Below are 17,852 nucleotides of genomic sequence, written 5' to 3'. Positions count from 1 at the left end.
ACAATGAAAATTGTTTCATTAATCTATTTATTGCCACTTTTTTAATAAATAAATAAAATATTACAACTATTATATAATTTTGGTATAAATTTGTTTATCGCAAACACTAATAAATTTTTTAATAGTATATCAGTCTCGATGTGCTGCAGGTGTGAGAACAGATGAGGCGAAGTCATCGTTGGTTTGTTGTGATTGTTGTGGTTGTGATTCGACTTTTGCCACAAATTCTTTAACTTTTGTTTGCAATTCTTGAAAAAGTGTTTTACTATTTTCATTCATATATGAAAACGACTCTAAAATTTTAATGGTATTGTCGAGTCGTTGTTGTGGTAAATGTTGATGAATGTGATACAAAAGTTTCATCATATGATGTACAACATTGCCATATGTTAGTGATGGCAGATATATTTCATCGAAAACTACTGAACAAAACTCTTCACTCGCAAAGTCTTCACTCATAGTAATTAAATTATTGACCAAAATATGTAAATATTGGTCACTAAGTGCTCGGTTATCATGAGATGCCGACAATGTGCCCAACACTCGCATTACCGCCTGTTTATCCTTTTGTTTAGTTACTTGTAATGTGTAATAAATGGCCAAAATCGATGCCAACCGATCTTCGGTAATAAATTGTTGGTAAGAGTCTGGTGGAGGACCTGAATGTTCAATGATAGCCAGTGCTGACTCTCTGTCATCGGGTGGAAGCTTTGAGTTAACACTTCTCACCTGATCGTCGACTATAAATGACATAAGAATTGGAACAAATTTAGTGATGAGATCGGGATCGAGACGGGGCTCTCTGAAGACTTGTGAGTTGAGTACATCCCAACTATGAAGACCTAAGTTAAGCATACGAAGCAAAAGCATCAGAATATTGTTATCTCTGGCCAATGTCTCGCTTTGGATGTGATGATTGATAATCTTCATGCATGAAAGTGCCAAAAAATTTATGGCATACGGATCGCATAAAGTCATTGAAATATCTCCCAACACATGTTCCTGTCCTCGACGCACACCTTCAAGAAAACCCTGTAATTCTCGGGATCGCTTGGGATCGACGTTCTGTTCCCGAATACATGCATCCAAACACCAGCCAAACTTATGACACGGATCCATACCAGTGATATCTTGAACTTCACAGTCATGCAGTGCCATCAATAGTGACACTCGAAGTGTACAATAGTGAACATTCTTCGTCCGCAAGAATAGTGTTCGCAAAAACTGAAGTATTGTATCGTAAAGAAGAACATTCTTACCGACCATTTTAACTAAAGTTTGAATAATTGGATTCTGACGGCGAACTCGTGGACTCAATGAGTAAAACGATTTCGTCGCGTCTTTAAAGTTGAAAAAAAGCATTTCTTTCTGCAAAAGTTGATATAAAAGTAGAAATAATTTTAATATAACTATTGAATAAAATAATAGTTTAATCATAAAATAATTAATTACTTCTTTGATATATTGACTGAGTATTGGTGACACTTCATCACCGAAGAGTGTCGGATGTTGTTGCCATATCTGACGCTTTACTGAGATATCGCACTTCTCATACAGACTCTTATCTGCCACCAAATCGTTGAGATATTTATCTTCTACGACATCTAAGTTCTTAAGTATAGCCATAACCACCGGTTGCAGTGCCGGTACTCTAATCAATGGAAAGCTTTTAGTTAACAGATCTTTAAGTTTATTGTCGCGCTCTTTGGTCTCCAATTTATTCATATCTTCAATGCGAACGATTAACTTTTCCCGGAGTTCTTCGAGAACAGAAAAATGAAACTCTTGTCGTTTGACTCCATGTAAGTCCAATAAAGGAAGCATTGGTCGAAGTGATGGCAAAAGAATACCATTATCTGTCTGGAAGTCTTCAATAGCTTTCAACGGATCCGCACAGTTAGTCAGTGAATCGCGAAGATATTCTTTGCCAGGAATTCCTGCCTCTTCTAAGCCATACATGTCTTGTTGTTATGTGTTGTCTAATGTGTTGTCAATATGAATGAATCAGATTCGGTGACAATAAGATGTAAACAATAAACAAATGATTGAATTGAAACAAATCAAAAATCAAAGAGTCGTTCAAAAGCAGTGCAGATGTAAAGTAAAGTAAGACTTCAATAGTAATGCCATCTCTTATGCGACTATTGTTGCAAACGATGACATCGTTTTGTTTACCATTGATTAAGTGATCGTTTGAATTACCATTATATTGATATTATATGATATTTCAAGTGATTATCACTTTATAATAGTGTGTCTCATGTGAACCAATTGGATGTATTGACAACATCTGTGAACATATCAGTGGTAAACGTGTTGTTATTTTAAGATCAATTAATGATGTATTGTCTTCAGTGGTTGATTCCGGTGTTGTTGATCCCGAAGCCGATGAATGCGACTCTTGTGGAGAATCACGTAATGTTTGTTATCTTATATTTGGTGGGCTATGTCTTGGAGCGAAAGCCGTGTACTATCTGTTCCCTAGTCTTTGCAATCGCTGTCTTCTTGTTGTGTTTCAGTGGTTTAGGAAACTGTATCTTCTCTTTGATTGTCAATAATTGTGACAACAATTGTGACAACAAATGCAACTAACGATTTGACACAACAATTGTCACAATTTTTTGTTTATAGTAATAATAATTATATATATATATGATATCAATATAACTGATATAACTGTCAATCAATTGTCTTCATATTTATCCCAATATATTATTATTAATTGATTTTCATTTATAACTATTTATATATATTTTTAAAAACAATTTGATATCTATTTTGTTGATAAATATGTTATTTTATTATTTCTATGCAATCAATCCATTGATTAGATTATAAAATTGGAATTTAATTAATTTGTGTTATATATTATATATTATTTAAATATATTATTTGTTTGTTTAAAATTTTGGTTTAATATTTAACCGCAAAATATATTATAAATGTATTAATGAAAATTCAGTCGATTTTTAGATTTAAAATTATTTATTGTTTAGTTATTACTAAGTTGTTTAACAAAAAATGTAATGTTATAAACAATATTCTGTGATATACTATAATAACAAATATAAGATTCATTTATGTATTTAATTATATTTTATAAATAATGAATCAATAAAAATAATAATTTACTACTAATTTTTTAAATTGTAATTTTCATTACCTAAAAAATCATTATATTTGATTATTTATTTATTTTATTATTAATTGTTATAATTATATTTAATTAATTTTTTATATTTATTTATTAATGATTAATGATATTTAATAATTATATAGCAAATTATTAATATTGATATTATTTTGCTAATCAAATATTTTTAGTTTATAATATATTTCAATTAGTAATTTGCATAAAAATATGATATTAATTTTGATTAAAATGCATAAAAATTATTTTTAAAATTGCCATATAATAGGATATGTTTAAAAATATTGAAAACAAACAATGAATACAATTATCGGTAGATCTAAATTAAAATCATTAACAAAATACTTACAATTCTTTATAAATTTAATTTCAACAATAAATGCCATTATTTAGTATTTAAAATATAAAATTAGTCTCAAAAGTAGTTTTATAAGAGATTTTTATAAAGGAATTGATTTACAGATGAAAATAATTTTGCTTGAAATGGATTTTAGTTAACGATGTTATTAACAAATAAAATATTTATTTAATATTTCAAATTCTATATAAAATTTGTTTCAATATATGATTTATTATACCAGTATATTAGTAAACGTCTAATAGACTAAAAAAATACAATTTTTGATACTTTTAGGTTTATCCCGTTTAGCAAGTACAATTTATATTTTATTCCCCCTTTAAAATTAGTAAAGTTAAAGTACATTATAAATAAGTTTTTAACTATTTTTAAAATAAATAAACATACCATATTTTTTGATGTATAATTAGATTTATCAATAAATTCTATTGACATTTAATGTTAAATTAAAGATAGAATTTAATAAATTAAATAATTTTCAAAAATATACTGTTTATACGGTATACACATTGATATTACATTATGTATTAAAATTTTATTGACTTTTTAAAATGTTTAATAATTTAGCCAATCATCAGGTAATTCAAAGAGAAATCCTGAAACAGGTATTCAACTATTTTTGTTTATTTATTAGACAAAACTTATTATATTTTTGCATTTATAACTAAAATCCATAATAATTATTGAAAAAAAAAATTTTGTTCAGTCAACTCATTCATCACAAAATTTGCTGAAAAAATCTACTTTTGACTACTTTTGAGACCGATTTATGTATTTATATCTTTATTCCACATTCAAGTATTAATTCTCAAAATAAACACTTAAATAAAAAAATTAACGAAATATACTAAATTTCAAATAAAATACCTGATTGTCATCAAATAATATTCAAATCAAATTACGCTACCATACAGTAATAATTAACAATAATAGCACGATATGTATAGTAATAAATAGTAAAATATAGGGTAATTTTAAAGAAATTATTTAATAAAAATAAGATCAATAATTATATAAATATATCCTATGATTAACATTCAATTTTAAAGTCAAAATATGGAGAATCAAATGCCTGAATGCGGACATAACCGTCTTCACCACCGCTACTAAAACTTTTGCCGTCGGGATGAAAGGCCAGGGATTGAATGGGACCGAAGTGACCCTTTACGCGACCAAATTCTTCCTCGAAAATCGTATGGAAAAATCTGGCCTCAAATTTGCCGGAACGTGCGGCAGTTGTTGTTACTTCCATGGCTTCCTGACCACCACCTAATACTACGTGATCTCTAATCGGTGAAACTGCCGCTGAATTTACTGGACGTTCTGTTTGATAAGTCTTCAATGGCTCCAAATTATGTGTATTAAAAAGCTAATCAAAATAAAATGTCTTATAATTAGTCAAAAATAATTAAACAATTGTTTTAATTAATAACAGACTTTTGCTGTCGTGTCCTTTGAGGCCGATATGAACATTGTTTGGTCGCTATTATACTGTAGATCATTGATCTGAAGCTTGTGAACAAAAACATCTTTACTTTTTTTCTTTGGTTGTCTTAGTTCCCAATTGACAATATGACCGCTTTCGTGGCCAGTTATAATAGACTCATCCAACTGTCCCCACAAACTGGACGTCACTTTAGACATTCCTAACTCTTTGATTGACATAACTGTCGATTTGCCGCTAATGTGATCGCCATTTGTGATGTCAATGATGTGTAATTCGGGTAACATTTTCATGGCCTGATCGGTGGTATAGAGAATCATTTTACCGCAATACGAGAAACTACAGCTTCGGACACTTGTATTGGTGTCGATTTTGTTCAGTTCTTTGCCGGTCTCAATGTCCCAAATGCGAAGAGTAGAATCACCGCCACCGGTCACCAAACGAGTTGTATCCCAATTGGGATCAATAGACCAAACCACGCCCTGATGTCCATCAAAAGTACCCAAACGCTCGCCATTTATAGTATACCATACGTTAGGTGTGCTGTCTTTGGCCGCCGAAAAAAGCAGATCTCCCTCTCGATTATACTTAATCTGAGTGATGGCCCTCTCGTGGCCGTGAAGTACATACGGTTTCTGTCAATTTGGATCAATCAGTCATCCATTTCATCATCAAATTAATAGTATTACATCATAAGTACTCACCATTGATGACAATTAATTGATGACAACTGAAGACAACAAAATAAATGGATTTGTTTTGCGAGGAAACGGATATTCAGTATTATGTTTTGTCAATCTATATTCATATATCGCTTACATATCATACAAACAATGTTTGTTTGTGTAATGCATATGAACCAACATTTTAGGGGTTGAAAAACGTTATACATATTACTTATAGTTTATTTTCTATTGCTTTGTATCTATGATTTGATTATTACATCGAACTATGAAATACAGTGTTAATTGTGTGGCGCTGTCTATGAGTGTTAGTGTTATTGAGTTTATGTTTTGTATTATTAAAGTGAAAGTAAATGTATTTATCGACTCATATGTGAATCGTGTGTTTGTTTGTTATGTTGATTGAACTCAAAGTGATTGCAAACAGTTATTATATAAAACACATGAGTATTGCCTAAAAAAAATTAGATTTAATTTAATCGTCAAAATGTCTAACATTGAAGTCATAACTAAATTGTTTGTCAATTAATTAATTACTGATTTTATTATTACAAACAAATGTCACATAATTATCAAATTAATTATTGTTATGATTAGTGCGCACAGTGTTCACAAAATTGACATTAAATACAAATTTACTGATTATTTATCAAAACTTTGCAAAAAATATTACATTTATGTGAATTTCCATCACTTTTGTGGTGAATCTTATCAATTGATATCACCATTGAATCCAATTTTTTAAATAATTGTTTGATATATCAAATGCAAAATTGCGCTGAAAATGAAATTAATAAAAATTATTTATTACTTAATCTTTTTAATTAACACACAATACAAGTAAGTTTTGCTTAAATTAATTACTTTTATTAAATATATGATATGTTATTGCATTGATTTTTTAGCCTTAAATTATATGATAAGTTAAATAAATATTTATCAAAATTATATCATTTTATATGTTAATCATTGATATCTTATATATGTTTATATGTTATATAAATTGTTTAATTAATAGTAAAAGCTTTTTCTAAGTTAATGATTGCAAAATAAATATAATTATATAGTATTTTATTTCATTTATTTAATAAGAAATTTGCAAATATTTAGTTAAATTTATATATCAAATATGCATTTATTTATAGAAATATAAATATTTGTAAAAAAATAATAATAAATATTGTGTTGTATGTGAAATATAGATGTGAAATATCGCCAATAGTTATAACACCAAAAAAATTTCACTTAAACTCAAAGGAAAATATTGTTATTATAAGCGATAAAAGCGATTCAATTAATGTTACGATAAAAGACTATAAAACACATGAAGTCATACTAAATAAGAAATACGATGTCATTAAAGGTTTGTCATATTTTTTATTATATAATCAATCATTTTGTTTGTTATATCATTGAATAATAGGAAATCCCAACACATTGTCTATAATTTATAAATACGAAGTTGTTTTTAATTATTACTAGACATATACTAAACTTTGTATTACATAAATTAGTCTTTTTATTATTACATTAAAATTACAATAACATATACAACAATTTAATTTTCATTTATTAAAACAATTATATAGATATCACATTTAATAAATTTCAGTAAAAAGCAATACATAAAATATTTGAATATATATTTTTTGTTAATTTTGAAAATTCATTAATTATGAAAATAAGCGTTTATACAAATACATTTTTTGAAAAAATTGATGTTTATTAATTTTTTTAAATATGCAAATATGCATTAATACACTGTCTAATTATGACTATTGTCTATTATAAGTATTAAGTAATTTCGTCTAACTTGAATTAAATATTATTTAATAAATTTTAATTTCTTTCACTTTTAATAAAATTTAGTATTTTTACTTATTATTATTATTACTATAAATACAGATTAATACGAATTTATATTTTTAATAATAATCATTCTACTAATTATATTGTATTAATACAAGTTTATTAATCTTTATTATTATTATTATACACTACATGTATACCAGTCTATTATAATAGTATAATATTATAATCAATGTTTTCTAAGAATGTTTAATGTAAAACATTTATAATTTTAAAAATATTTACATAAATATGTATTCTATGTTTTGATAAATAAATTCAAAATCATTATATGTTGACAACATGTTTATGTTCTGAAATTTTCATAATAATAATATATCTTAAAACTAATATAAAAATTGCAAATTTTTTTACTGTTGAATACATTAATTAAAAATAGAGTACAATTGTGTGGGGATCTCATCGACTATTATTAGACATTAAGATCTTGATATAATAACTGCGATCCTTAAATAAATAGCACTTGACATTGAAATATAAATAAACTACAATTAGTGTTATTTAATCTGTATTATATAAACATGAATATATAAATACAATTAAACATCATCATTTTTATCAATTAATCATTTTAAATATTTTATTTAATATTTTATTTATTTTTTGTTAATTTTAAAGTATTTGTTAATGATTTTAATGCAAAAGTCAAATCACTATTAACTGAACATCCCATAGGATTTATTAATTGCTTTACTTTTGTTTAAAACAAATAAATTTGCTTTAATTGAAAAATTTCATCGGATTCTAAATTTAGTGTAAAATATTTGATATAAATTATAACATTAGTAACCTTACAATAGTTAATAACTCGAAACCTTCATTATATTTAGTAGAAAATTGCACACATTTCTAAATCATTTACTAAACTTTTATCACTATAATTTTACAACAAAAAAAAACATTTTTACAGTTATCCATTTATGTTAAGTAAATTTTAGCGTTATTTTAATATAATTATAATTTAATATATAATTAATAAATTTGAGTTTTCTATATGTTTAGAAAAATGGATGTGATGTATGCCTTTAACTATAAGTAATAAATGAATTTATATTATTTTAATTTAGATTAAATACTATACTTTTGTGTATAATATAATCATTTTTTATATTAATAATTATTAAATTTCAGATAATTTATAGCAATGTTTTCTTCTATAATAATATATAAATCTTATTAATATTGAGTTGATTTTTTTTGTGTGTGAATATCTTAAAATATTATTAATAATTCTCCACATATTTGTGCGATTGTTAAACTTTAACAATAAAATCAATTTCAAAAATAGCTATTTTAACTCAATTTATTACTATTATTTTTACTCAAAAATCAATGTCAAAAGCTTTGCATTGGTATAGTTTATATAAAGTACAGTACATTATATGGGTATTTCTCATATGACTATTATTATAACAATTATTGTTTAACTTATTTGAAATGTATATTGCATTGACTTTTAATGAGATTATCCTTTTGTTTTTAAAAATAGTAAACTAAAATTGGATGCAATATAATGTCACTCTAATTATTTTTAGATTATTTATAGTTTAACAAATATTAATATAAAATATGCTATTACATAGTGAAATGTACAGAGTTTAACAAAATTGTCAAAAATGTTTATATATATATTTTTTTCAAAATAGATGAACCACTGAAAGTTAGTGTACAAGTGGTCAATGTTTCAGTTCCTGTAGTGTTGTCCAGCACTTCAAGTCAACCCAAAGTAATAGTATCTGTGATAAGCAATGGTTCCAACAAAAAGAGTGAATCACTCATTAAAGTTATCCCAAAGTTTGGCTATGCGTTCATCCAAACAGATAAACCAATATATACTCCAAAAGAAAATGTCTTAATTCGCGTCTTAAGACTTGATGATAGACTTAAACCTGTTATCAATGAAAGAATCAAATTAAGAATAAAAGTATGCTTTTAATGATTATATTTTGATGATATTAATGTATTATTAAATTTATTGTTAATTATATGATATTTTCAATAAAGAATTGCCAAAAAATTATAATAGAAGAAACAACTTTAGAGTCCAGTCCTCCAAATTATTTTGTTGATCACACGTTTGAGTTTCCGCCGGCACCTAAACTTGGTATATGGTTTGCTGAGCTATGGTATGGCGCTAATGTATGTGGTAATTAGTTTATAATAATAATAATAATAATAATATAAATAATCTATAATTATGGTTTATATTTATAGTATTCATCCAATTCAAACGTTTCATTTGAAGTCAAAGAATATGTTTTACCGACATTTTCAATAAAAATAAAATCTCCAAAATTTATACTCGAAAGTAGTAAAAACATAAGTGGATCAGTTCAGGTCGATTATGTTTATGGAAAGCCTGTCAATGGCACTGTTGTGTTCAAGTTTGGTACAAAGGCTCCTAACGGACGGGTCAGCTATTTTGGAAGTACATCTGTTAAAGAATTGGTTAACGGTTCGGCTCAGTATTACATCGATAGCTATCAGTTCCGTCAGACGGCTTACATGGAGTTTCCGGCACTTAATGGCTACAGATTTATGGTTGAAGTGAGTGTTCACGAAAAGGCCACCGGAAAGAAGGATCGGGCTTTTGATGAGACGGGCATTTTTGCCACAACTCCTTATGTCATATCTTATAAAAATACTTTCTATGACTTTAAGCCAAACATCGAAACCTATATAACTGTAAGTTATAACATCTTATTTATAATAATTTAATTTATTAGCATAAAAAATATCAAAATATTATTACATTAATAATGACATTCATATATATTTTCCGCTTTACTGATCCGTAAAAATATTAAAATATACATTTTATATGTCCCTGAATTACATTAAATTTATTGCAATATTCAGTGTATTTTTACTATAGTATATAATTATATATTATTTATCACAATTTATTGTAATGTTTGTTTTAATATAAATTATAATTCATAAACTGAGTTTTTTAAAGATACATTTAAAGTTTTTTATGTCGGAAAAAGTAATTTTGTTGTAATTTTTAAATTTACTAAAATTAAGTTGATATTATGATTATTAATTGTAATTAAAAATATATTAGGATTTTGTTTAAAATGATTTGTTATTAAAAAGGAGGTGTCATTTTATAAAAATTTTAATGTTTGTAAAATATTGACTAATCATATTATATTATTAAAGAAAACTTAAATTTGTCAAATATCTACTCTTCAATTCGGAAATAATTTTTAAAAGTTAATATACAGTTTGTAATCTAATAATATTAATATCATTTTAAAATTTTAATTGTCAAATATATAAAATATTTTACAATATATAACTTAGAAATTGTTATAAACATTAAGATACTGAGGATAAAAATGAATTTAGTGTATTAATTATTAACATTAAAATAGTAAAATTATTTTCTAAATTTACAAAATAGCTCATTATTTATTATAATATTAATCTTTATTTATAATAAAAATTTAAACATCATTTAATTATTTAATTACCAATATTATTAAGTAAACGCCATATTTTTTAATCAATAACTATCAATTATTGTTTTTTCTGTTAATTATTTATGTGATTATGTGTATTAATTTTTTTAAAAGATCCTCAAAGTATCAAAACAACAAATTTGTTTAAATCTATTTTTTTAAAATAAAATGAAAAATGAAATTTTTCATTCTTTTTTAGTATTTTTAAAAAATTATTAATAGAATAATTTTTTAAATAATAAAAACACTAACATTAACTTAATAATATAAAATTTATTTAATTCAAATACAGTATTATATTACTTGTAATTTTGTTATTAAAAATAAAATTACTTTTGCCGACACATAAAACATTGAAGATGTACTGTATATTATTTATTGTTTATTTAAAATTATTAAATGTTATTAAAAAAATAATTTTATTACTGTATTTATGATTTAGTTATAAACAATACGTTTTATTTTTGTTATTTAGGCTCAAATTAACAATATATTAGGAGAAAATGTTGCCGATTTACCCATCAAATTAACAATTACTGACAACGACTCGGGCAGACCATTACGACACACAACACATTCAAATATTACTTCAATGCAATTAGTGACGGATCACTCCGGAAGGATATCCTTTCCCATTACAGTTGAGAATAATGTTAAGTCAATTCACGTTTCCATCAGAACCGATGACCCGACAATTGATAAGAAAGAACAGGCAGAGTCTGCACATATACTATGGGGCGATGACTCAACAGGTGGTTTCATTCATATCTCTAGTAAATCAAAGTATAGCACATCCCTATCAGTTGGCGATACATATAGAAGTTTGCTTATAACAAGAGGTGCCGTCCATTTGGATAAAATCTATCAAATTGTTGTTAATCGCGGAAATATTATACTCTCTGAACGGATAATCAGTGATAAGGGTATCAAACTAGAGATAACTCATGATATGACTCCATTTATTCGTATAATGGTTTTGGCCGTAACTAAAAATGATGAACTGATTTCTGACTCAATTAAGATCGATGTCAATGAAGATAATTGTGGATTTGATATGAAAACTGAGAATAATATGAATCAAACAATTCCGGGAAAGAATGTGAATCTTATTCTTAACGGAACCAAAGGAGATAGCGTTGGACTTCTAGCGGTTGACGAAGCAGTTTATATACTCCGTAAAAGCGATACTCTCACCAAAAGTAAACTAATGAACGAATTAGGGAAATCTGATTTGGGTTGCGGTCCCGGAACAGGTCTTGATGTGAATCTTGTGGCCAATAATGTCGGTCTTAAGATCATTAGTGGTGGTACTAAACAATTTGATGACAGTAAAGATGATCACTGTATTAGAAGAGAATTGAGAAGACGAAGAAAAAAGAGAGATATTAGCCAATCAGTGATTGAAACGGGATTTCTTCATAAATGTTGTCTATTAGGTATGTGGCCATCAAATACTCGACGAAATTGTGAACATAAGGCGACAATCCTGAAGACATATATGCCTCAACACTCCAAATGTTACGAACAATTTCTTAGATGTTGTAAAGCCAACAGTCGACCAATCATTCAATTGGCTTCAACTGCCAGTCAGTCATACAATATATTACCGTAATTTAGTTTTTAATATTGATTTTTATAATTATTTTTTCAGAAATTGGTAATAACTTTGATCGCAACCGAATCGGTTCGGAAACATTAGAGTACGTTCACATCGCTTACGAACAGATCTTAGAGGACAAGACACTCATACGAAATGACTTTCGCGAGTCGTGGCTCTTCGATATTGTAACTCTAAATCACAGGTAGTCTATACTTTGATATTTAATATTAAATTTATTATATAATTACCGGTAATTTAATTTAATTAACTCTTTTAGCAATTCAAACACACTTGCCGTCACTTTTCCTCACTCTATTACAACCTGGTCTATAACAGCTATGTCTATATCACCAATCAATGGTTTCTGTATAATGTCGTCACCGTTACGGGTGCGCACATTTCAAGATATATTTCTTCAGATATCACTTCCTTACTCAGTCATACAGAACGAACAAATGGAAATGATTGTCACTGTCTTTAATTATGGAACCACTCGGTTACCTGTTTTGGTCTATACATATGGAGTTGAAGATATCTGTTCTGAAGCCGAAAGTGTTGGCGATAAATCAAAGAAGCATTTAGTGGTTGATCCCAATTCATTTTCTACTGTTCCCTTTCCAATGGTTCCACTGAAGACCGGAACTTTTGAGATTAAAATTGTAGCCCTTTGGGCTTCTGGAGGTGATATTGTTGTTAAAAAATTATACGTCATTCCTCCCGGAATTACAGTTGAAGAAGATGTACGGTTTAAATTAGATCCCAAGAATAGACAACGAAGAACAAAGAGATCTCTTAAAACTGGTAAAGTAGAAGACGAAATAATATCAGAAAATTCACTTCAGAGGACATTAGTGAATGTCGAGCCCGACATAACTCGTAATATAGTTCCCGGAACTCGTGAATGTATTATTGCAGGCATTGGTAATGAATATGGCGCCACTTCTTATACAACTCTAAGTGATATCGACCGACTTATTAGACAACCAAAAGGTTGTGGAGAACAGACTATGTTTTATATGGCGCCCACACTCTATACACTCAAATATTTGCAGTCAATTGAGAGACTTAATGGTGATCTTAAATATAGGGGTCTTAAGTATATACGAAATGGATATAAAAGACAACTGTCCTTTCGAAAAGAAGATGGTTCTTTTAGTGCATTCCCTGCCAGACCATCGTCTATATGGTTGACATCATTTGTTATTAAAGTGTTTTGTCAGGCCTCACCATTTCTTAGAGATGATAAATTTGATCCAAAAGTTATTGAAAGCGGACTTAATTGGTTAATGAATGAACAGAAAAAGGATGGCTCGTGGACTGAAAAACATGTCGTCGTTCATGAAGACGCTTTGGGTGGTGTCAAGGGTTCAGTTGCACTGACAGCTTATGTGTTGATATCTTTTCATGAATGCAAACGTGTATTAAAAGGTGAGATGACACACAATAGAAATTTGGAAGAATCTCTCAATAAAACAATTACCAAATCTGAAAGATATTTACAACTAAATCAAAACGAAATAATAATTCAAAAGAATACATATGCCATGGCTTTAGTTGCTTATAGTCTTACGTTTACAAACTCACAAAATTCTCTCAAACTTATTGATTCTCTTCACTCTATGGCAAATGTCGACACTAACAGAAATTACAAGTACTGGAGACATAACTATGAAGTCGAAGCAACAGCTTATGCATTGATGGCAATGTTAAACTCAGGAAACAAAAATTCATTGGACGGCATATCTATAACCAATTGGCTTAACTCTGTCCGCTCCTATTCGGGCGCATTCTCATCAACTCAAGACACAGTCGTTGCTTTGGAAGCATTATCACAGTATATTGAAAGACAGAGATCACCAACCAATACAATATCACTTTTATGTAATATTACAACACATGATGTGACGTCTCCTCGTTTTAAGAGAGCTTTGGAATTCAATTCGGAAAATGCATTAATTTTGCAGACATTTAAATTAGATTCCGATTCTTCTAAATTAAAGTTTACGACAACTGGTGAGGGAACGGGACAAATGGTGATTAAATTGAAATACAATGTCTTTGAACCACCAGAAGTTCTTTGTCGTTTCGATCTCAGTGTTGAAGTGAGTGAATGGAAAGCATCTCCAGAAAGTCGTTTAGACGATCCTAACACTCCCGAAATCGATGATAATTTCTTTAATGACTTCAATAGTGATATGGTTCGCACACTGGATCTAAAACATACAAATCGTCAAAAACGATCTCTGATTAATCGAGATAATCGACAAAAGCGTTTTGTTTGGAATCCATGGAATAGAAACAGAAGTTCGGGTCGACGTAAACCATCAGTTGCTGAATCTGTTTCCACTCATTCACAAGACATGAATAGCAATAACTTTAGTGATAAACTCGAACTTAATTCTGATATAACAGATTCAATGATTTTCAAGAAGAATAATCTGAGTTCTAAGTCGATTGTCAGCTCTGATGGCAAAAGTAAACTTATATTATTGGTCGAGACCTGTATCCGACACATACCTCGATATTACTCTGATATGAGTCTCATTGAAGTCGGTCTCTTCAGTGGTTATAAACCAAACAAAGATGATTTAGAAGAGATAATCAAAATGGATGATTCATTAGTTTCTAAATATGAAATATCGGACAGAAATATAGTATTTTATTTTGAAAAAGTGCCATTTGGTCGACCATATTGTCTACAATTCAGGAAAATACAAGAACACAATATAGGCAACGCTCAGGCAGCTATGGTTAAGGTCTATGACTACTATCGCAAAGGTATTGACAATTAGATTTGGTAAATGATATATCTATTGATATTAATTATAATTTTAATCAATTATTTCAACAGATCATAGCTGTTCACAACTTTTTACACCTTCACGTATCAGTGATTACATCGAAACAAAGTGCAATTCAGAAGTGTGTGAATGTGCCAAAAGAGAGAACTGTCCGACAGCTAAATCACTTCTAGAAATCGGCAAAATTGCCGAAAGAATTGTAGTCAGAGCGCGACAACTCTTTAAAGAACTGGTCTGTTCTGACAGATATAACTTTGTCTTCACCGCTGATATTGATGGCCACAATAAGACTCAGTCTCTCTTTAAGTTTTTGAATCTCAAAGTAAACTTTGTTTTCAAAGGAAGTAAGTCTTTAACTATTGTTATTTCTAACTAAATATTAATTAATTATTATTTTATTTTATTAAAGATTTGTCAAAAAATGATAAATTTGTGTTAACATTGAATCCTGAATGCAATGATGAGTCGGCCGTAACCGATGGCAATGAAGTTCTTATATTCGGTTATTTCAATGAAAAAATCGGTCACTTAAACGGTTCATCAATTGTTTATGACATAAGCAACGGATTAAAAGGAGACGAAACTCGATCTAATGTAATATCAGTTATGAATAATGCGAAGAATGATATTAAAAGATTTAATTGGAAGTGTAATGTCAACGCACAGACTTAGATACAGTACTAACCATTTAATTGATACCATTTAAGTGGTTTCAATGCATTTCTCGATACCAAATATCTGATAAAACTTTATCTCATTTACCTCTCATTTAACGATTATTGTCGTTTGATTTAAATGTAACACTTAAGAGATGAGCTTTAATTAAAATAATAACTAATAATTTAGTTAATATTATATTTTCTATTTAAGAGTTAATGATTTAATTGTTTATATATCCATCTCTTGTCACTTATTTCCGGTTATTTTGTATTTTGAATTTTTATGTGAATTGTAATGATGTAAATATATATATATATTTATTGAATTGAAATTATAATAGAGATGAGAGCCATATATTAATAGATTACTTAATGTTTATTATTATAATAATTTAACTACATATACATAGAAATATAAAAGTTGAGTGATTGTTTTATACAATATAGCATTATAAATTTATGCAATTATGTAATTTATTGAATGATAATTTTAATAAAAATACTTAACAAACGATAAAGTTTATATTAATATATACAATTTACTTTTTCTAATATTAATAATAAAAAATGCTAATTTTAATTCAATCTTACTTTATAAAAAGTCTAATAATGCATAAAATTTATAAATGTCTTCAAATATCATATCGATTATAAGTTATAATTTATAATATAATATGATAACCAAATAATATACAGTATTAATATGATATATATAATTAATATAATATGTACTAATGTGCTTACATTAGCTTTTTTATATTATAAAAAGTATTTTTATATATTTTATTGTTAAAAACAAACAACTATAACATAAAATAGGTATAGAATTGACAGATATAGTAGTTGTTAATAAAATTTATACAATAAAAACTAACAATTACTGGAGTCCTATTTATTTATACAGAATATTAAATAATAAATAATAAAAATGTTTGGCTTATTTTTTATTTAAATTTAGTTCACATTGAGATAATGTTTAAAAATGACTGTTATAACCATTTGTGATACAAAATCATTAATTATATATAGGATATGTGCAATACATGTACTATAATGTATATATGCAAAGGACTATCTGTTTAAACAGTGATACAAATATTGTTTTTAAAAAAGTTTTTGACAAGAATAATATGTTTTGTAAAAAATATATTATATAATAATTAATTATATAAATGATTAATTTTTGCAATACTTTAAAATTGATAATACAATACCAATCGTCAGAAATTAATGACTCATTTAAATGAAACTAATGTTATAACAAAATATGTTACAAATCTTTATTTCTAATGCAATGTAAATCAATAATCATTTGGTTTTGGCTTTTATTTGCTTTAATTAATATTCTATTACATAGTTTTTATGTATGAATGAAATCGATTCTTCAAAAAAATATATCACAAAAATGTGAATTCAGACGTGAATTAACTATTTTTGTAACTAATATTTGTTTTTCATATTGATTTTAGTGACAAAATATAATTTTATAAAATTTTTCTTAAAAATTGTTTGTTTTAGAAATCAAATACACAATGAAATGTTGGCTGAAAGGGATGCCCTCCCTATCAGTCAGTGACCTATCATTCAAATCAAAGCTAATCCGACTGTTTTTGTTAATCCTATTTTTCCCCATATGTTTGTTACTGTTATTTTGTGTAATGTATTCAATATATCTAACAATCGAGACCTGGAATTGTCGTCTTATTGATACCAATCATATAATTAGTAATCATTTATTAATTAATGAAACAAACAGTGATAACAATAGCGATAACAACTTTGTCACTGAAATCAAATGCTATACAATATTGGATTCATTG

At 27.3% G+C, this 17,852-nt stretch overlaps 3 protein-coding genes across 3 annotated transcripts; 1 reads left to right on the top strand and 2 right to left on the bottom strand.

The window, feature by feature from the left end:
- Positions 1-38: 38 nt before the first annotated feature.
- Positions 39-2,334, bottom strand: LOC128952555 (negative elongation factor B-like). The gene is made up of 2 exons (XM_054297965.1): positions 1,453-2,334; positions 39-1,368 (listed from the first exon to the last, which is right to left on the bottom strand). The coding sequence occupies exons 1-2, from the start codon at positions 1,957-1,959 to the stop codon at positions 130-132; spliced, it is 1,746 nt and encodes a 581-aa protein (XP_054153940.1). The 5' UTR covers positions 1,960-2,334; the 3' UTR covers positions 39-129.
- A 2,107-nt stretch (positions 2,335-4,441) lies between these two features.
- On the bottom strand, positions 4,442-5,820 carry LOC128952564 (eukaryotic translation initiation factor 3 subunit I-like). Its single transcript, XM_054297974.1, has 3 exons — positions 5,658-5,820; positions 4,947-5,588; positions 4,442-4,878 (listed from the first exon to the last, which is right to left on the bottom strand). The coding sequence occupies exons 1-3, from the start codon at positions 5,658-5,660 to the stop codon at positions 4,540-4,542; spliced, it is 984 nt and encodes a 327-aa protein (XP_054153949.1). The 5' UTR covers positions 5,661-5,820; the 3' UTR covers positions 4,442-4,539.
- Positions 5,821-6,011: 191 nt separating this feature from the next.
- Positions 6,012-16,244, top strand: LOC128952548 (complement C3-like). Its single transcript, XM_054297957.1, has 10 exons — positions 6,012-6,476; positions 6,839-6,999; positions 9,152-9,429; positions 9,510-9,644; positions 9,720-10,190; positions 11,448-12,558; positions 12,624-12,774; positions 12,850-15,350; positions 15,424-15,717; positions 15,783-16,244. The coding sequence occupies exons 1-10, from the start codon at positions 6,421-6,423 to the stop codon at positions 16,043-16,045; spliced, it is 5,421 nt and encodes a 1,806-aa protein (XP_054153932.1). The 5' UTR covers positions 6,012-6,420; the 3' UTR covers positions 16,046-16,244.
- The last annotated feature ends 1,608 nt before the right edge of the window (positions 16,245-17,852 follow it).

The sequence above is a fragment of the Oppia nitens genome, unplaced genomic scaffold, assembly GCF_028296485.1.
Source record: "Oppia nitens isolate AA-2021 unplaced genomic scaffold, nextdenovo-longstitch-racon4-pilon3 scaffold1_pilon_pilon_pilon, whole genome shotgun sequence".
In the NCBI taxonomy this organism is placed as follows: Eukaryota; Metazoa; Arthropoda; class Arachnida; order Sarcoptiformes; family Oppiidae; genus Oppia; species Oppia nitens.
Note: the sequence above shows the minus strand (reverse complement) of the source record. Positions and strands in the feature narration are given on the sequence as shown.

What these genes read in the sequence shown, in the direction of transcription:
- LOC128952555 (XM_054297965.1), bottom strand. Translation starts at nt 1,959, where the DNA reads ATGTATGGCTTAGAAGAGGCAGGAATTCCTGGCAAAGAATATCTTCGC. An exon ending in TCAGTCAATATATCAAAGAA is followed by an intron (nt 1,369 to 1,452) that starts GTAATTAATTAT and finishes CAACTTTTGCAG; the next exon opens with AAAGAAATGCTTTTTTTCAA.
- LOC128952564 (XM_054297974.1), bottom strand. An exon ending in CAAAGGACACGACAGCAAAA is followed by an intron (nt 4,879 to 4,946) that starts GTCTGTTATTAA and finishes TATTTTGATTAG; the next exon opens with CTTTTTAATACACATAATTT.
- LOC128952548 (XM_054297957.1), top strand. Translation starts at nt 6,421, where the DNA reads ATGAAATTAATAAAAATTATTTATTACTTAATCTTTTTAATTAACACA. An exon ending in GAATCAAATTAAGAATAAAA is followed by an intron (nt 9,430 to 9,509) that starts GTATGCTTTTAA and finishes TTTTCAATAAAG; the next exon opens with AATTGCCAAAAAATTATAAT. An exon ending in ACATCGAAACCTATATAACT is followed by an intron (nt 10,191 to 11,447) that starts GTAAGTTATAAC and finishes TTTGTTATTTAG; the next exon opens with GCTCAAATTAACAATATATT.